At 39.1% G+C, this 21,011-nt stretch overlaps 1 protein-coding gene across 21 annotated transcripts in view; it reads left to right on the top strand.

Annotated features, from left to right (window-relative positions):
* The window catches only part of ELF2 (E74 like ETS transcription factor 2), a 95,797-nt gene that overhangs the window by 55,086 nt on the left and 19,700 nt on the right, over positions 1-21,011 (top strand). For 4 of the 21 annotated variants that reach the window (XM_026018468.2, XM_026018472.2, XM_026018471.2 and 1 more), the window contains exon 1: positions 20,379-20,511. The exons of 11 other annotated variants lie outside the window; for them this stretch is intronic. In XM_026018468.2, the coding sequence (XP_025874253.1) occupies positions 20,454-20,511 (58 nt within the window). In that variant the 5' untranslated portion in view covers positions 20,379-20,453. Of the gene's footprint in view, positions 1-695; positions 855-20,006; positions 20,064-20,378; positions 20,512-21,011 lie in introns of those variants that run through there. 6 more of the 21 variants (XM_026018474.2, XM_026018475.2, XM_072755237.1 and 3 more) reach the window with 3 other exon arrangements.

Raw genomic sequence — 21,011 nt, forward strand, 5'->3', positions numbered from 1 at the left:
TCAGAGCCATAATGTTGTCATATTAGATTAACTTCATCTGAAGGTCACAACAGGTTTTAATCATTCATTCTTATACCTAAATTTGATTTTTTTCTTATAATAAAATCAATACATGCTCAGTGGAGAAATTGGGAAGTATTAAAAAGAAAAACAGTGACAATCACTCATAATCTTACCAGCAAGAGAACAGTACCAGCAAGTACTGCTTTTTATATTTCCTGTTGGTCTTTTAAAAATGTATATTTTAAGCAAAATTAACAACATGTTCTGTAATACAAGTAGATTTATTAATCTTAACAAAAGACATGGCTGAAAGCAGTCTGGTAGCCTCTTACTTCTCTTTTCTGATCCTTAGGACCAGGACTTTGGTTTTTAACCAGGTAGCAAAACATAAAAATTTGGTGTTAATAGTTAAATAATTCAAGAAAACTTTTTTGTGATCAACAAAATTGTGTTTAGAGACTAGTTGAAAAGGTAGACAAATGATAAGAATTTTTACATAATTCAACAAGAAAGAACTGCTTTTTTTTTAAGTAAATGAAAGCTTAGCTTTTTAAAGTACAGTTTTAAAAAATAAAACGAGATTTCTGTCTTGAAAAATAAGTTCAGGAGCCAAATTTCTTTCTTGAAAAATCTCAAGATTAATTTGACTTCATGATGAGCTGTGATAACTTTTGTATTTGTTATACCATCAGAAATCCTCCCTGTGGCACAAAAGGACTCTTTTAATTAGAACATATTGTTGCCACAGGGAGGTAGAAGATCGACATGAAAAACTGGGGATCTGAAAAGGAGCCCCTATCCTAGGATTACCTGAAGGTGAAACAGATTGAGCCAGAAGGAAGACAATGCTGGTAGGTTGGTTTTTCATTTACTAAGAATGTTTACAATTTACATTTAATTACAATTATTTCAACTACTTCTACCATATTTTTGTTTAAAGGGTGACAATGATTCCTCCTTAAGGAGAGAAAAATAATACAACAGTATCTTTCCTCCTAAATAATTTGTTATCTTTGCTAACCCCTGCCATGTTCCTAATATTTGTTTCTTTTTATAGATTAAGCTCTAGGGCTATTTCATGCCTCCACTTCCTTGGAAGCTACTACTGACTGAACATCTTCAAGTCTTTTTTTTTTTTTTTCATTTCTGTTATTTCTGCTTCTTAAATCTAACTTATCCTGCATTTTTATTTAAAGAAGCATTTTCTTTCAATTATCTACTTTTTGAGTTTAGCCTAGTCACTAGTTTTCTAAAAAGGTAAAACATGAATCTTAAGTTTATTTAGTTTTGATTCTAGAACTGTTTGAATTATAATTGTACTGTGATTTAGACCAGTTAGAAAGCAATATTAGAGAAAAGTTTAAAATATTTTAATAACTGTGTTTCATTTAGCCAAGATACAATCTATTGTAAGATACATTTTTAGATCAATAAAAGAAGTAAATGCTGTCAATTATAAATTTTAGGGTACCATCAGTTGTAAGACACATCTTGATTTCAGAGGTGTTAAAATGTGAAAAAAAAGTACATCTTAGAATTAACGAAATACGGTATCATGCAATTAGGAATATTCCTGAAAATCCCTATTTACTGGGAATTGGACATTACAAGTATCAAGTTTATAAAAAATGGAGGTGAGTTGTGTTTGTGGAAGCCCGAATATGCTGAGTACAAGGTCACTAAATTCTTTACTTGTCTTTTAATAGAGGGTGTTTAAGTGAAAAATCATTTAACCATAGTGTTTAAAAGTATACAAAGTAGCTATAAGGTATTAAATTATGAAGAGTGTAGATGAGTGTTTTAATATGACACATTAATTAAATCAATAGAGTTTTATTGTAGTTGTTACTTTTTATACAGATTTTGCGATCCAAAAAGAAAATGAAACAAAGCTTCTGCTTTGTCACCTATAATTGCAAAACAGGATCCTTTAAGGGCTCTTTAAAATAACAACTGATTCTTAGTGCACTTGAATATATGTTTTACAGGTTGTTATGTGAAGGAAAAAAATAGTGGCCAAAAGTAAAGAACTACCTTGTCGGTTAATAAAGCAGAAACGAAAAGGAATGGTTTTAAATGGTATTTGTATGCTCTAAGAATCATGTTTTATATAGAAGGAAAGAGAAGTATATATAGCTAGAAAACAGATCATTAAAGGGTGTTTGCTTTTGGAAACTAGTAGCACTCATTCTTTTGTGCTCAGACTTTTAGTTTTTATTTTTATTTATTTTTTAAAAAGATTTTATTTATTTGAGAGAGAGAGAGAGTGAAGGAGCAAGCAAGGGGAGGGGCAGAGAGAGAGGTAGAGAATCTTGACCTCATAACCCCGAGATCATGCCCTGAGCCGAAATCAAGTGTTGGTTGCTCAACCAACTGAGATACCAGACATTTTAATTTTTAAAACACTAGTTAATTCTCAATTTCACTATATATAACAATGTGTCTAAATAATAATTTTTTACTCATTTAGACAGAGGAGAAGGCTAAATATGGATTATATAGAATTTTAAATGAGTACACAAGGTTTATAAATGTCAAGTTGGGATAGTTAAAGGTTCTTAAATGTAGGAATGCCTTAAAACCTATCTGTAGGCAAAGTATCCATCTATTCATCCTCTACCAGCTGTTACTGAGGGCTGTAGCTGTCAGGCTCAGAGCTGAGTGTCTTGTGGTAAACAAGACCCTGTCTTTGCTCTCACCAGGCTTTCAGCTATATGGAGGAATGAACAATTAAACATGTTATTATAATCAAATGTGATGAGCGTTATGAAAGGATTAATGAAAGGTTTAGGGAGTATACCACTGGGGAATGCCTAGGAGGGCAGAGAGTGCCTCCCTGAGGAAGTGACATTTGAGCATATTTGAAGGGTTTGAAGTAATTAGCCAAGCAGAGACTAGCATGGTTGGAAGTCTGGAGGAAGAAAAACATGGACTATTTGAATTATAGAAGGAATTGAATATAGCTAGAATATGGGTTATGGGAAGGAAAGGGGATTAAAATGAAGCTGAAGAAGTAAGAGAGTCTTATTGCTGATGACTTTGTAAGGTTTGTGTCTCTTTGTTGGGCTTTATCTAAAAGGCAATGCAAAGCCTCTTAAGAGTTTTAAAAAAACAAAGTCTGTTTCTTATACAAATTTAGTTGCTTCCCAAATAGTACTGTAAATGAAAAGTAAAACAAGACAATCAAGGCATTACCTAAAATAAAGTCTGAACTCCTTAGCTTCTTATTCAGAACTCCCTACTAGTTGGTTAACTATTTTTATTCACCTTCCACTAAATGGTCTGCCTCTAGATCGGAGCTATAGGTATGCCCATCGCTTAAGCTAAACTAAAAATGATAGAGATTAAGGTAGTCGCAGCTTGCCTTTCTTTCCAGAATGCAAAGCTGCGTGTCTTGGTACAATATTGTTTCAGGAAAGGGAGTCGTTGTCCCTTATGCGTCCTTCATGCCCACTTGTAAACTGGGAAAGAGGCTTGTGGGTTTTCTCAGGTTCATGAAAGGGCATCACTTAAAGGGGGTCAAAGAACATTTTCAACATAGCGATTAACTTTTCTAGAGTTTTTTTCATCTTTTTTGTGTCAGGCCTCTTTGATCATGTGGTGAATTCCAGCCTCTGGGCCTTCTCACAGAACAATTTTTAAAAATATATAAAATATAATATCTAGGATTACCAAGGAACCAAATACAGTAAAATGTAGCTTTCAGACTATTTTTAATTGTGATATATTAATGCACTTACCTCGTTACTAATGCATTAAATAATGAGAGCTAGTGGCAGATCTAATTTATGCCTGTAATTTCAAACTAGTGATGACCATAAATTATATTTTGAGATATCTGTAATAACTATAAATATGAGAATATTTATGATTTCTGTTGGTTATAAAGTCACAGATATTGCCAGAACTATTGTGATTGTGCCTTTATTTGAAATGAAAGTGCTTACTTTCAATTAGAATATGAGAAGCAGTTTTTCTAGGTCTCATCCATGTACTATTTTCTCATACTTTCCTGCTCTGTAAAAAAAACCGCTGTTGTTTTTTCCCTAATAACTCATAGTAGGGATCTGAAAGCCATTTTAAATGTCGCTTGAATTGAATACACTTTTATGATCCTTGCTAAGGAAAAAAAAATGGCCCTCAACTATGTAGTCGTAATTTTCTTTCTATGTCTCTTAAATTGATTGACCTCATTTAACTTATTGTAGGACATTCTAATTTTTGAACATGTAGTATATTTCTTTAAAGCCTCATGTAATATTTTATGACCTGTCTGTGTTTTGAGATCCCTCTATTTCCAGACAAAAATTTCTGTGGCCGGTGGTTCTCAAATTTGACCACACATCAGAATCCTCTGGAGCACTTGTTAAAATACAGATTGCGAGCTGCACCTCCAGTGGATCTGGGATGGGACTTGAGAATTTACATTTTTAACAAGTCCCTCGGTGGGTGATGCTGATGCTGATGTTGGCCGAGGGGTCATACTTTGAGAACCATTGCCTAGACTATTAGGAATGATAGTGCTGGAAGAGAGCTGCTGCCATTGTGAAAACTCAGTTAATGTAGTAGCTTTTATGATACTGTGTTAGACCTATCACCAAAGATTGTTATTGGGGTGGGGGTGGGGATACTAAAATTCTTTTAGGTTTATATGAGATAATGTAATGAATTCCTATGAATTAATTTATCAGTAAATATTAATTGAGCATCTACTATATGCCAGGCACTATTCTAAGCATGGACTAGAGGGGCAGACCAGACAGGCAACATACATGCATTCAAGGTGCTTAGAATCTTAGAATCTAGCGGAGAAAGCATGTACATTTGCCATACTATAGAACTGCTCTGTCACAGCTCAGATCACATAAATGAACACCTCCTGAGATTGTTCTTTAGAGTTAATATTTGCAATTAAGCTAAGACCATTTCTTTTCGAACATTTTGAAGCAGCAGAAATTCTCCCTCTTCCTCTGTCATATGATACTCATTAAGTACAGTTGAGATACTGGTAGGCTTCACATTTATCATGTACAAAGTACTTATATTCAAACAGTGTCGTGGCTTCTAGGGAGTAAGTGATTCAGAGTTGAATAAGGCATGGGGCCTGGCCTCAAGCTTACCAACTAAATTAAGATACACAAGCATTCAAGGAAATAATACTATGGAGTAGGGAGGGTTGGGGAAAGTTGAGGAAAGACAAAGAATTGCCAAATAGGGTAGCTAATTTAAAGGTTCCACATTATTGCATTATTGCTATGTGGTGGGACATTTTAAGTTTCATCGTGAGGGCATAGTTGACAGTTAGGGCCTCTGGGTTTAGGGGCAGAGGAGCAAGTCAAATGGAATTAAGCATTTCTAAATGTCACCATTTTAATTTTTTTATGTGTGGAAATGGGACCATGAAACCCATGAGCAACTTCTTTTTCCCATTCACAAAATCAGGACAATGAAAAAACACAAATTGTTTGCAGTGCTTAGTTACAACTTGGGAGTGGGTAGGAAATGAGATGGGACTAATTGTTATTTTTAAAATTGTGTTTCTATAATTTTTTTCATTGGATATGTCAGAGAAGAAAATATAACCCATTTCTTCTCTTTCACTTAGGCATTTTTAAGACAGAGTGCCAGTTTTTATAATAGATATCCCATATTCTCCTAGATTAAGGTCAATGCCTGATCGTAATTGGATGTTTGAGTTCTTTCCACTTTGTTTCTTAAAGATTTAATTATTTATTTGAGAGAAAGAGCTCCTGGGAGTGAGGGGTAGTAGAGGGAGAGAATCTTTCAAGCAGACTCCCTGCTGGATCTACCAATTTCTTTCCATCTTTGTTGCTACTAGCTTAGACCAATCTGTAGTTATTTGTTATTATATAGGTTACTACTATGGCCATTGGCCTTCTAATTTCTTGTCTTCATTCTTGGCCTTTCTCCCTTTTACTCCAAGCAATGTATTCTCTACATATTAGCCAAAATGATTTTTAAAATATATTTATAAATTTAATCATTACACTCCCTGCCCTAAAACCTTTCAGTAGGTTTTTTTTCTTTTTTCCTTTTTTTTCCCTTTCAGTAGGTTCTAATTGCACTTAGGATAATATTCAGAAATTTCAACATGGCCTTCAAGACACTGAATAATTTGGCTCCTCTCACTCATTTGGAAACAATAATAGCAACAAAACCAAAACCCTAAAAAACAAAAACAAAACCCCAAAACCCTAATGTTTAAAATTTCTTTACTATATTGTCAGGAACAGTTCTTAGGGCTTGACATATTAATATATTAATATTCTAAACAACCTTAGTCTGAGTAACCCTTCCAAGGTTAGACAGCTCTTTAAGTGGTGGAGCAAGGATTTATATTCAGATAGTAAGTAGGGCTCCAGAGTCCAAGCTCTGAAGCATTATACTCTGATGAATTATATTCCACCCCTTTCACGCCAGTACTCTCTCTCTCTCTCTCTCACACACACACACACTGTTATCTTTTTGGAGTTCCACAAATCCAAACTTGACCTTCATAGGGTGCTACACTGTTTACTTTCCAGTTTTTCGGTTTCATACTCCTGGTCATTCTTTAGATCTCAGTTTGAATGTCACTTTCTCAGAGAGAGATTGCCTTTAGCTGGTACTCATCAATCTCAACTAGAGACTGTTCTGTTATTTTTGTCCTAGGCCCCCATTTTTCTTTTTTGGTTAGTATCTACAACTTGTGATATAGTAAACTCCCACGATGAGGTGATTAAATAATTCTAAAAACCTTAGATCACATAAAATATGGCCTTATTGTGAGTTTAATAAAACGACCCAACACAGTGTGTTGAGGAAGATGTGTGGAAGGGGTTCCAGGACTCAGATAAAGACCTCCCAGTCAGTCAAAGGTCCGGTTGTGGTTTGGTGCCACCTGGTGGGTAGTTGTGTATTCCAGTGACAGTTGTTTGAGGGTAGAGTGGAAGACGGGAGCCAATTACCACCAGTTAACTTAGCTGAATTCATGTATTCATGGTGTTCTATTCTGTTCTATTTATGTTTATTTAATGTTTCCACATGATGCTTCATAAAACCAGGGACCTTATCCTTTGCATTTACTCGTATTGCTCAGAGTTAGGCACCAAGTAAGTTTTCAATAAATTATTTGTTGATTGAATGAGAGAGTAAATGAGAAGACATCACGAACCAGAAGAGAATGCCAGGAATTTTGTATTTTATTTAGAGATTGACAAGCAATATGGTTTAACTAGATGTATGGCTTTGTAGAGGCATATGGTAGAGAGAGAAGTAAGGCTAGAAAGATAGAGTGGAACCAGACTGTGGTGGCCTTTGAATAAAATAGTTATTAGGAACTGTGTGAAATGTGATCTGGAGAAGATGAGAAGTGAAAAGGACATTTATTTTAAGCAACTAGCACATACTAACATAATAGAAATAGAAGGTATAGCTTCTAAAATACTAAGTTGGGGGTAGTATATAAAGTAAACTTGACCAATCTAATAAAAGGCAACAAAGGAGAAAAAAATGGAAATACAAATCATAAATCAAGATGGTAGAAATAAGTCCAAAACACCAGAAATTATATTAAAATAATCTATTGTGATCTTAACATGAGTCTGTGTTATTTTTAACAGATACACAAAACAAAATGTTATAAAAAGGATAGAACAATATCTTCATCCAAAAAATACTAACCAATGGAAGCTGGTGTAATAAAATAGAATTTAGTGTAAAAAAGTTTTTTTTTTTAAGATTTTATTTATTTATTCATGATAGTCACACAGAGAGAGACAGAGAGGCAGAGACACAGGCAGAAGCAGGCTCCATGCAGGGAGCCCGACGTGGTGTAAAAAAGTTTTTTTTTAAGATTTTATTTATTTATTCATGATAGTCACACAGAGAGAGACAGAGAGGCAGAGACACAGGCAGAAGCAGGCTCCATGCAGGGAGCCCGACGTGGGATTCAATCCCGGGTCTCCAGGATCGTGCCCCGGGCCAAAGGCAGGTGCCAAACCGCTGCACCACCCAGGGATCCCTAGTGTAAAAAAGTTTTAATTGGGGGCAGCCCTGGTGGCTCAGTGGTTTAGCGCCGCCTTCAGCCCGGGGTGTGATCCTGGAGACCCAGGATCGAGTCCCATGTCAGGCTCCCTGCATAGAGCCTGCTTCTCCCTCTGCCTGTGTCTCTGCCTCTCTCTCTCTCTCTCTGTCTGTCTGTGTCTCTCATTAATAAAATACATAAAATCTTAAAAAAAGTTTTAATTGGGACAGAGACTCTTCAAACTGCTAAAAGGAACAACCCAGAAAATAGAATCATCATAAACTTATATGCATCTAACAACATAGCCTTGAGATATCATTTAAAGTAAAAACTTTTAGAATTGCAAGTAGTGGACATGCCTACAAAACATGAGACTTTAACACACCTCTGCCGAAATTGAAAAATGAAACATAAAAAATGAAAAATGAGATCAAAGAATTGAACCACAGGATTGACAAACCTCATAAGCTAGAGATATGTGGAACATTGTAACTAACCTAATAAAATGTTGTACAGTGTTATATGCTTTTTTTCAGTTATATGTAGGTCAGCTTTTAACTGTGTACTAGGTTATAGACGAATCTCAACAATGTCCAGAAAATCTGTATCATTCAAAATGTATCAGTTCATCATAATACAATAAAATTAGAAAACGAGGTGAAAATCAAAATACTTTATATTGGCTCACTAATTAATGGATGAAAGAGAAATGAACACTATAAAATATTTGCAGCTAAATAACAATGAAAGCATTGCATATAAAAATTTGAGATGTGATTTAAATAGAACCCACTGGAAAATTTAGTAGCTCTAAATGCACTTATTGGAAAATATGAAAGATATAGTGAGCATATGTTCATCTAGATGGTAATAAAGGTCCAACAGAATAAATCCAAATTAAATAGAAGAAATTATAAAGATAAAAAATAAATATTAATGAAATATAAAAGAAAATAGTAAAACCACAAAGTTTAAAAAAATAGATGAACCTCTGAGAAGACAGATCAAAGAAAAATGAACACTATGAAGAACAAGAAATATGACCAATAGAATAGTTTGAAAATCATAAGAAAATACTATGAACAACCTGTTGCTAAGGACTTTGAAAACCTGTGGACAATTAAAAAAATATAAATGTATGTAAATTACAACTGACTCAAGAAGAAATAGAAAACGTTCAAGTCAGGCTTTTAAGTTCTTTAATTTTACATATGCTTTTCCTCATTCAAATAAAATCCATCAGACCCAGGCTTATTACTAAAATTTCAAGGAATACATAAGCCTTATTATACAAACTATTATGGAAACAGTAAAAGAGAGAAAGCTTTCCCAACTTATTTTATGGAGGTAGTAAACCTTAACTTTAAAATGGACCCAGCATTTAAAAAAAGTAAGTTTCTTGCTGAATTTATGTATCATAATAGCTACAAATATTCTAAATAAATAATAGTAAATCTAGCACTGGTTTAAAAAACACAAAATGGGGTCCTTGGGTGGCTCTGCCTTTGGCTCAGGTCATGATCCCAGGGTCCTGGGATCCAGTCCTGCATTGGGCTCTCAGCTCAGCGGGGAGTCTGCTTCTCCCTCTCCCTCCACCCCTCCCTCCTGCTCATGCGCATACCTTCTCTATCTCTCTCAAATAAACTCTTAAAAAAAAAACATGATGACTAAATACATACTAGTAAGGCAAAGAAGGCCATTGGAAAATCTGTTAATATAATTTGCCATATGAATAGATTAAAAGAGAAAACCCATATAATCATCCCAGTAGATCCAAAAAGCATTTGTTAAAATTCACCATCTTCTGAGACTCTTAATCTGGATTGGGACTTGATAAGGTATCTATATTAAAGATTTATAGCAAATATCATTTATTATTGATATATTTATTAAATAATATCATATTAATTATAATAGGGAAACAGGGTGTCAGCTCCCATCTTTCTAACAAGCATAATTTCCAGGGATTCTAGCGAATGGGAGTAAGAAAAACAACTAAAAGTCATGAAGATCAGAAGGGAAGAAACAAAATTGGTATTCACAATGTTTTAACTAACACAAAAATTCCAAGAAACTGTATAGATTTTAAACCTGCTTAGAGAGTTAATCAGGGTTACTGTATACAGGAACAATAATCAGAAAATGATAAAGAAGATGTGGTGTGTACACACACACACACGCACACACAATGGAATATTACTCAGTCATAAAAATAGAATGAAATCTTGCCATCTGTGACAACATGGATGGACCCAGAGGATATAATATGCTAAGTGAAGTAAGTCAGAGAAAGACAAATATCATACAGTTTCATTTAATATATGTGGAATCTAAAAGAAAACAAAACAAACAAAAACCACAAACAGGTCCATTAATACAGGACAAAGTGTTAGTTGTCAGCTATGCTTCAGTAATGAAAATTTAAAAATAAAAAAAATTTTTAAAAAAGATCCCATTCACAATGGTAAAAAAAACTTAAATAGATATCTAGGAATAAATCTAACAATAATATACAATGCCTTTATGAAAATAATAATTTAACTTTATTGAGGGGCATAAATAAGTGAAGAGATAAACACTTAAAATAGACCAAAACCATTTGATTTCCTTTAATCCTTAACCCACAAACACACATGGAAAGATGGACAAGATAGAGCTGTTAATTCTTCTGCATCTATAGATTCAGAACAATTCCAGTCAAAATCTCGAGAGGACTTGGTTTTGGAGGAATTTGATAAACTCTTAGGTAAAGATCCAAAAATCTAGACAATTATGCAAAAGAACAAATTATAGGGTGCTTGCCCTCCTTCCTACAAGGAATGATTCTAAGGCCCTAGAAAAATTTTATTTAAAGATTTTACTTATTCATGAGAGAGAGAGAGAGAGAGAGGCAGAGACACAGGCAGAGGGAGAAGCAGGCTCTATGTAGGAAGCCTGATGTGGGACTCGATCCCAGGACTCTAGGATCATGCGCTGGGCTGAAGGCAGGTGCTAAACTGCTGAGCCACCCAGCGATCCCCCTAGAAAAAATTTAAATGTGTTGTTGGCCTGCAGACAGATAGTTTATGAGGATAGACTAGAGACCCCAGAAACGGAGTAAGAATGTATTTATACCTGGCATTATCCCTTTATAATAGACATAGATTTATAAGTCAATGGGAAAGGATGGACTATTTAATAAGTTATATTAAGATAATTGACTTTTTATATAAAGAAAAAGGTTTAGCTCTCTATTTCATACCCTCTTGTTTTATTTTTTTCAGTTGATGTATTCCTTTCTACCCTTTTTTATTTATGCAGCAGTCATCTCCCTCGCTCATAAGCATCCAATGTAATTTGATTAATACGTATTTTTAACATATTGTGTATATGCTGTTGTATATATTTAACATTTATATAAATGGTCTTATGTATCCTACTGCTTCCTACTCTTTTTGGTAACTAGTGTTTTTAACATCCACGCATGTTGCTTTGTATGTATCTCATGTGTTGCTGCTTATTGCTGCACAATACTCCACTGTAGATATCCATCACATTTTATTTTTGTAGTCGCCCAGTAATGGATACCCATAACTCCTTACTTGTGTCAGCTATTGTTGCATAACAACCACCACCTCCCTAAAGTTTATTGGCTTAAAACGAGAACTAGTTCTTGGTTTTCCTGCGACTGTGGATTAGCCATTTGGTTCTGCTGAGATGAGCTGCGCTGATTTCCCTATCTGTGGTCATCTGTGGATCAGTTGGGAGCTCACCAGTCTGGGAGGGCTTCACCTGGTACAACTGAGCCCTCCTCTCTTCTTTCCAGTTATCTTACATCTTTTTCTTACAATGTTGGTCAAGAACTCTAATATGATGAGGAGTGGTGATAATAATTGGCATCACTATTTTGTTCCTAATCTTGTAGTGTATTTCAAATTTCAATTTGAAGTTTAATGTTTGTTGTAGGTCTTAGCGTATAGGGAATTCCCATCTATGCCTTTGGTTTTGGTTTTGTGTTAAAGATGGTTTTTCTGCATTTTTTGGGTAGATCATAATTTTTCTCCTTTAAATCTATTAATGGGGCCAGTTAATTTATGGATTCTCAGATGTTGAACTCTCCTTGCATTTAAAGATACATGTTGCTCATCATTTTGCTTTGTTTTCCTTTAAGTTTAGGACCTTTCATAAGTAATATGGAAAGGAGGTTTTGGACTACATTTTAATTTCTTTACTACTTAGTACTTATTTTCTTCTTTATATAATTTACACAGTTTATACAAGTCATCCACATTTAAACTTAACATATAATTGTTCATAATACTGACTTATTTTTTATATGTATCGTCTCTGTGGTTATTTCTCCCCCTTTAGCTTTATATTTGCGCTTTCTTTGTTTTTGATAATTCTTGCCAAGGTCTGTTTTATTAATCTTTTCAGAATCATCTTTTGATTTTGTGAATCTGTACTATTTTTAAAAATCACTGTTCTCGGGACACCTGGGTGACTTGGTTTGTTAAGCATCTGACTCTTCATGATCTCAGGGTTGTGCGATCAAGTTCCCATTAGGTTCTGTGCCGGGTATGGAGCCTGCTTAAAATCATCTCTCTCTCCATCTGCCCCTTCCTGCACCCTCTCTAAAAAAAATTATTGTTTTCTATTCATTTTTCCTATTCTTTATTCTTTCCTTCTATTTCTTTGGTTTTGTTCTGTTGATTTGTCCATCTTTATGAATCAAATGCTTAGCTTGTTTAAGACCTTTTCGTCTCCTGACCTCTGAGTTCTCTTTTGTGTCACACCTATTTGACATATTATATTTTAATCATAATTCATTTCTACATATTTCTTAGTTTCTTTATTATTTCCTTTTTATTCCAGGGACTATTTAACATACATTGGAAGGTAAAATGTGTATTAACTTGACTGCATCAAAGTCTAAATTTTTGTAGGACAAAGGATACTATAGACCAACCAAATTAAAAGTCAAACAGCAGTTTGGCAGAAGGTATTTGCAACACATATCTGAATTATCATCTAGAATATGTTAGCATTCTATAGATCAATAAGACAAAAAGTATCACAGAAAAATGACAAAGGATGTGAGTAGGCAGTTTAAAGGGAAGTATTAATAGCCAATAAGTACGTGAAAAAGTAACCTCAGTACTTAAGTATGTGCAAATTAATACGACAGTTTTTTTGTCAGCCAACAGATGGAAAAAATTTTAAAGTCTGATTATATTGACAAAAATTTGAGAGAAGTGGATACTCTTAAAACATCATGTGGAATTTTAGGCTTTCACAGCTACTTTGTGTGAGTGACATAAAATTAAAAATGCACTTACTCTATTATGTAAAAATTCTATTTGTATGTAAAAATTTATATTATATACTGTGGAGACAATCTAGCACGCATGTTTAAGAAAACACGGAGGAGTTTTTTGCAACATTGTTCATAAAAGTTCAAAGTGGAAATAAATTTATTTGCTGACCAGTAGATAATTTGATGAATAAAGTGGGATAAACTCATGCAGTGGAATAATGTGTAGCATCTAAAAAGCGTAGCTATATTTATTTATACCAACATGGATAGAATGTAAATCTTGAATGGAAAGAAAGAAAATTTTAGCATGGCATATATAGAATAATGTCATTTATGTACCCAAAGCATGCAAAATAGTATATATATTACTCTGGGATTCACACACACACACACACACACACACACGTACACAAAAACATAAAAGTGTAAAAAATAGACTAGAGGACTAGAGATAAAACTTAATGGTAGTAGTTTCTTCAGAGAGATGGGATGGTGAATGAGAACTGGGGGTGGTAGTATTCAAAGATGCTATCTTCCCCTGTAATGTGTTATTTCTTAGGGAGAATAAAACATTTTTAGGCATAAATAACAAAATGTTAACAGTTGTTGGTTCTGGGTGTTGGGAAGGTGACTGTTATGTTATTTTTTATAATTTCATGTATCTTTTAAATCCTCCTCAAAAGTTGTATAGTAGACATGTTCCTAAACTAGGATCATAAGTGACTCAAATTTGTAACCTGGGATGATGGTAATGTTATTGATAGAAGAAACAAAGGAGATTTGTAGATAAAAGACCTTTAAGTACCAGTGGGTTAGCCAAATAAAGATGTTTGCTATATAATTGGAGATTAGAACCTAGATCCAAAAAAATAAGTCAAGCCTGGAGTCAGTGATTTTTGAATCAGTAAAGAAATAATATTGAAAACCCTGGCAGTCACTGGACAATAAATACAATTCTTGGGAGAGTGAAGGATGAAGAGAGAAGGTGGTTAAGGATCCCACTTTGGGAGAAAACCACATTTAAGGGTTGTGCGAAAGTGGATGAAATCAACTGAAATAGGAAACAAAACAGAACAAAACAGAACAAAGGCGGACAGTTTATTCTCATGAAAATTAAATGAAGGAAAGGTTTTCAGTAGCAGGTGATTAATAATGTCACTTGTTCAGAGAAGTAGAGTCAGGTGAAGACTAAGTGGAGATAGATGGATTTAGCAATTCAAAGCTCAGTGATGACCCCTGAAGAACTTTTGGGTGGGTAGAGTGCAGAAGCTCTCTTGTAAGAGTGAAGAAATTAGTTGTTCTGAATATTCCTTTAGGAATCAACCAAAATAGTATTTAACTCCATTATAATTTTTTTTCATGAACATGCTAAATGAGAATGTGTGTTAGCTCTTACAGTTTCACAGGAATTGAAAAAAATTTCCAGAGTATTCAAGATACTCCTTATTCTCTAATGATAACAAACCCAAGCCCTTGAAATCACTTGTCATAAATGTTATCTAAAATATAGAGATCATTAATTATTTAAACTCATTTTGCAGGAGGTCTTGTATATATGGGTGCTTAATAAATGCTATTTGGATAGAGCCATTTGTCTAATATCTGTTAGAAAAGACCAGCTACAATATCAGTCTTCTAGGAGTGGCTGCTAAGAATCAGAAGCAGTGTGTCTACCTAGCGTAAACCATAGAGTGAAGAGTCAACAAGCTCAAGGAGGGTCTCGCCCAGGATAACTTAATAAGTAAAATGCAGAAAACATGAATCTAAACCAAACCATCAGGTTTTTTTCTTAAGGCTTTTATTTATTTATTTTAGAAAGAGAGGTAGAACATGAGGGAGCAAGGGGGGTGGGGACAGAGAATCTGGAGCAGACTCTGTGCTGCGCTGAGTGCAGAGCCCCACTTGTGGCTCCATCTCACTGCCGGGAGATCATGACCTGAGCTGAAACCGGTAATTGGACTGAGCCACCCAAGTGCCTCCAAACTATCCATCTTAAAAATGGTACATAATGAATCTTTACTCAGTGTAGAGTGTTTGTAGTCCATAAATGCATATGGCAAGGTAGCTTATGATAAAATAACTTTTAGTAATCATGGATCTCTTTGAGAATCTAAAACAAGCCATGGCCCTTCTCTTTAGAAAAATGCTCATTGTACTAACAAAACGTTGGCTTTGTGAACCCCTCATTAAAAATCTATCCTTTATAAAGGCTTTTTATACATATAAATACTTTAACTTTCCAGGGTCATAGTCCAAATGTAGTATATACTATTTCTCTAATTTCATGTATAATCAATTTCATATATCATACTGTCTTTAAGGATTCGACCCTTAGTGGGAGGTCTGTGTGAATTAGGAAGGCTTAATTTTTTTCTTTTGTTATATAACTTAGTGCTACCAGGTGTAATAATAGATGCCTAGGACAGAAACTTGCTCAAAGCAAGTGCTAGATAATTACTTGTTGAATAAATGGATGAATATGCGACTATAGGTTCAAACACCTTCATTTTAATAATACTTTATAAAAACTGACTATTAAGTAAAACAAATCAGCAGTATAAAAAACTGCAAATAGATAATAGCATAAAATGTGAAATAATTCATTTTTTTCTCTGTAAATCTGTAGACTGTACTTCTACATCAGTTGTCAAGGCTGATGAATTAAGCTTTGCTGAGTGGTCCTAAATCACTTGATTTCCAGTTTGTCCTTGATAAGCATATTTTTCTTATAGTGTAGTTTTCTTGACTTTTTTTCTCCTAAACATGGCCAACACATCATATCCCAGCTTTAAATTTTGTTAGTGAATCAGTTGTATCAGAAAGCTTAGACCATCTGGCCTCTTCTTACTCTCCTACCATTCACTCTCCTACCATTCAAAAATTAAGCAAATTTTTTTTTCATTCTTTTTCTCAATTTGTCAGAAAGACATTAACCGTTGCTTTAACTTTTGACATTAAAAAGCAAAACTTCAATCATTTTGCAACTTATAGTTCATAAATACAGTAGCAGTAAAAGGGATTTAACTTTTAATCTATTTTGGGGTACCTGGGTGGCTCAGTGGTTGAGTGTCTGGCTTCGACTCAGGTGGTGATCCTGTGGTCTTGGGATCGAGTCCACGCCCCGCCCCGCCCCACCCCTACCCGGCCGCTGCAGAGAGCCTGCTTCTCCCTCTGCCTCTGTCTCACTCATGAATAAATAAATAAAATCTTTTTTTTTTTTTAAGGATTTTATTTATTCATGAGAGACACACAGAGAGAGGCAGAGACAGAGGCAGAGGGCGAAGCAGACTCCATGCAGGGAGCCCGATGTGGGACTCGATCCTGGGATTCCAAGATCACCTTCTGAGCCAAAGGTAGATGCTTAACGGCTGAGCCACCCAGGCGTCCCTAAATAAATAAAATCTTAAAAAAAACCCCTTTTCATCTGTTTTTTAATTTCTAAGTTTTATAGAAGATTGCTCTTTAGAATTTTTGACCTTGAAATCATAAGATACTACATGACTGATCAAATTATTTAATTTCTTGGGCCCTCAGTTTTTCCTGGCAGACACAGGCAGAGGGAGAGGGAGAAGCAGGCTCCCTGTAGGAAGCCTGATGTGGGACTTGATCCCAAGTCTCCAGGATCATGCCCCAGGCCAAAGGCAGGCGCTAAACCGCTGAGCCATCTGGGCTGCCCTAAATAGGTGATTCTTAAATAACTCTCTCATTGTTAGAGAGTTGTTATTACTAACACAGGAAATTGGCATCCTTCTTCCGAATTGTAGGAAGATAACATTAATGCATGGAATGTCTACTCCCTTAGATTCCAACCCATAATTCTTTTTAAACTTTAAAGTCTGTGCCTTTTGTTTTTATTAGTATCTAATAGAGCACATAATTATATATTTGGTTTTTAAAATGTAATGTATCTAACTTATGGTAGTGAGGAAGAGAGATCATGATATTCAGGTTCTTTATTTTTTGAAAACCTCTAGGTGATGTTTCCTCTAGGATTTTTTCAATCTGTAACATTTTATGATTCTTTATACTAGTTAAATGCAAAGCACAAATGAAATCATCAAGGTAATCTAAAAATAAAAACATCTGAAACTTATATGGTACTGGAAACAATTATATATTTATATCTCTCTCAAGAATGTTTTCCATTTTGGTTACTATGGGACCGTAAAATCAAAAAGCCAAAAGAATCTTTTTTTTTTTTTTTTTGTTATATTAGACTGTAATGATAATGATTATATTATAAAGACTTATTTTTAAAATGGAGAGGTTGGAGGTTAAGAGTTGATGCCCAGACTATAAAGAATTAAGAAATGGGAAGAACTGCTCAGGATTCTGTAGTTAAAGTTATTTATAAACTTTACCCTTTTTTAAAAGCCTAAGCTGTGAAATGTAACAAGAGTTTAAATGCCTTCCTTCTGTATTAATTTTCCTTTGCTAACAAATTACCCCAAATTTAGCAGCTTAAAGCAGCAGCCATTTATGGTAGTTTTTATGGGTAAGGATTGGGGAGTAGCTTACTTGCTGGCGGTAGCTCAGGGTGTTTCCTGAGGCTGCAGTCCTCTGAAAGCTTGGTTAGGGCTGACGGGCCGGTCTTCTAATTAGCTCAGATGTAAGGCTGTCGGCAAGATACCGTTGTTTCTTGCCTAAAGGGCCTCTCCACAGTTACCTGAGTGTACTCATGACAGGGCAGTTGGCTTCCTCGTAGAGTGACCCAAAAGGAAGGGATCAAGCGGACCGTTTCTGAAGCCCCACACCATCACTTCAGCTTTATACTGTTGGTTAGAAGTGAGTCATTAAGTCCAGCCCACACTCAAAGGGAGAAGGGGCATTAAGTTCTATGTCTTGAAGGAAGGAATATAAAAGAATTTTCAGGGATGCCTGGGTGGCTCAGTTGGTTAAGCATCTGACTCTCAATTTCGACTCAGGTTACGATCTCAGGATTGTGAGATCGAGGCCCATGTTGAGCTCCACACTGAGCGTGGAGCCTGCTTCAAATTTTCTCTCTCCCTCTCCTCCTGCCCTTCCCCTGCTTGCTCGCTCTCTACAAAAGAAAAGAAAAAAAGAGTAATTTTAGATGAGAAAATGGACAGGTACTAAATGCATTATAATTAATAGAAAGGTCTTGTTGCTTTGCTGCTTCAGTGGTGTTTGAGGTTAAGGGCTCTGGAGTTAGTACTTGAGTTCAGATCCTGGACCAGCCTTCCATGCACTGTATGACCTTAGTCAAGGAACCTTAGATTGCACATGTGTAAAATGAGGACAATAGTAATATATATTTCACAGGAACATGGAGAGGACTATGTGAAAAAAGTGAAGGTAAAGCATGCAGCATAGTGGCTTTTGTTTCAGGAAGAGGTAGCTATTTATTTATTTAATTTTTTTGCCCTCGTAGGACATAGCTGGGATTTTGATGTAGGAGAGATGTTTCTGTAATGTCATTAGTAGAGTATGAATTTCTCTCGTGTCTACCATGATAAGCTGTCCTTACTCGGTTTTTTTATTCTGCTTATTAACACCTGCTTACTCTTGAAGACTTGAGAAATGCAGAGGAGTGTGCACACGTGCATACAGTAGATTACATTCACCTGTTCACATGTCCTACAGACTTTGAGTCATGATGGTGGTAGAAGTATATATCGAAATCTTGGCACGTGTGTATTTTCACTATCTTACTGTGTTGTTAAAGATCTTTCAAACTCTTTTTAATGGAACAACCCATTGAGTGTCTTACTTCCTCAGGCAAGGTCCAGGAAGTGAAACTCCTGGGGTCAGAGTGTGTGAGCCTCTTTGAGGCCCTTGATATATAGGGCCACGCTGCTCTCCCGGGAGTCCGCACCGGTGGGCCTCCAGCCGCCGCCGCCGCCGCCGCCGCCCCTTACTTGCTGTTCCCAATACAGTGTTCTCGGTTTCTAGGAAGTGTTGGTGGCCCTCGAAAGCCTGGTCCGGTAGCAAGGCGGGACCGCAGAGAGCCCGGGGAGTTGGGTTTTCACAAGGGCTGTACGTTCATAGCAGTATTTTCCGGCCTCTCTGAGCCCACACAGCAGGATCAGGGGTGGATGCAGCCCCTCTGGCGCTCAGGGGGCAAGGCGGGGGCGGGGGCGGGGGTACATAGGGTCAAAGCGTCACATACCGCCGACCTGCGAGGGTCTGTGTCACGAAGCCGACTGTGGGGTGGAAGGGGCCCGTCCGGCCGCAGACCGAGTCGTGTTCTGCGTGTTCCTCCTTGAGCCCCGCTGCCCCGCGGCCGCCGGTGCAGACTCCGCGGCTGGCAGTTCTGGGGAGGTGCGGGCGCCGGCCGGGGCGGCCCGGTTCACGCCGACGGGGGGCGACGGAGCTCCCGGCCGCGAGGCGCCTCCGGCCCAACAGGTGAGGGGCCCCCCGGGTTCGGGGCCGTGGCCGGGCGGTGGCCTCCGGCCGCTGCGGCGGGGCGGGGCGGGGCGGGGGGGACGGTCCCGGGGGCTCCCGGCGACTCACGGTGCGGACGGCGCTGCGGGGCGGCTTCGGCCCCTCGGGGTCGTTTCAGTGAGGCTTCCGCGGCGGCGGCCCCGCCGTCTCCCTCCTCGTCCTCCGTCCTCGTCCTCGTCCGCCGCCGCGGCCCGAGGTGGCTCTTCCGGGAGGCGCGCCCGGCCCCTGGGTCCTGGGTCCTGGTCCCTGTCCGGGCGCGGGCCTCGTCGTCGTCCTCGTCGTCGTCCGCCGCCGCCTCCCCCGCGGGCCGGGCCGGGCCGGGGTCCCCCTCAGGTGCGTGCGGCCGGGGCGGCGCCGGCGGGCGGGCGGGCGGGCGGGCGGGCGTCGGGACTTCCTGTGTGGGCGCGGGGCGGAAGGATCGCGCCGCCCGCCCGCCCGCCGCCGCCGCCGCCGCCGCCCCTGCCGTTGGTGCTGGGCCGCTGAGCCCCGCGGCGGGAGGCGGGCGGGAGGCGGGAGGCGGGCGGCGGGCGGGAGGCGGGAGGCGGGAGGCGGGCCGGCCGCGGCTTCCTGTCGGCGCGCAAGGATCCGGGCGTGCGAGTGTGTGCGAGTGCGTGAGTGTGTGGGGCGCACGGCGTGGCCCGGCCGCGGGTTCCGCCTCCTCCCCCGCCGCCGCGGCTCGCGGTGGAAGCCAATGCGAGGCGGCAGCTCCAGCCCCGGGTAAACATGGCGACGTCGCTGCAGGAGGGGCCCACGAACCAGCTGGATCTGCTCATCCGCGCCGGTAGGGACGCGGGAAGTGCGCCCCGCGCGCCGCGGCGGCCGGCGGGGGGCGGGGGCGGGGGCCGGGGGGGCCGGGGTCGGCGGCGGCGGCGGCGGCGGGCGCCGTCACGGGGCGGCCGGGGAGGGGGCGGCGAGCGCGGCCATGGAGGCGGCGGATCAGGAAGTGAGCGCGGCGGGGGCGCCTGCGGCCGAGGGGCGCTGTCGCCGCGGGCTGCGCTCGGCGGGCGGCGGCCGGGACCCGCCGCAGCCGCCCCGGGGCCCGGGGCGCGCGGCGCGAGCGCCGGAGCCCGGCGCCGGCAACCAGGAAGTGAGCGAGCCCGTTGTCCGCCGCGGCGCCTGCCACGCTGTCCGCCGCCGCCGCCGCCTCCGCCCGCCCGCCCGGGGCTGCCGCGGGGCCCGGGGTAACGGTCCCCCCCGGGGAGCCGGGGGTGCCTCGGGGCCCGCCTCCCGCCCCTGCCCCGTCCCTGCCCCGTCCCCGCCCGCGGGCTGCTGCCCGGCCCT

The sequence above is a fragment of the Vulpes vulpes genome, chromosome 4 (assembly GCF_048418805.1).
Source record: "Vulpes vulpes isolate BD-2025 chromosome 4, VulVul3, whole genome shotgun sequence".
NCBI classification, from domain to species: Eukaryota; Metazoa; Chordata; class Mammalia; order Carnivora; family Canidae; genus Vulpes; species Vulpes vulpes.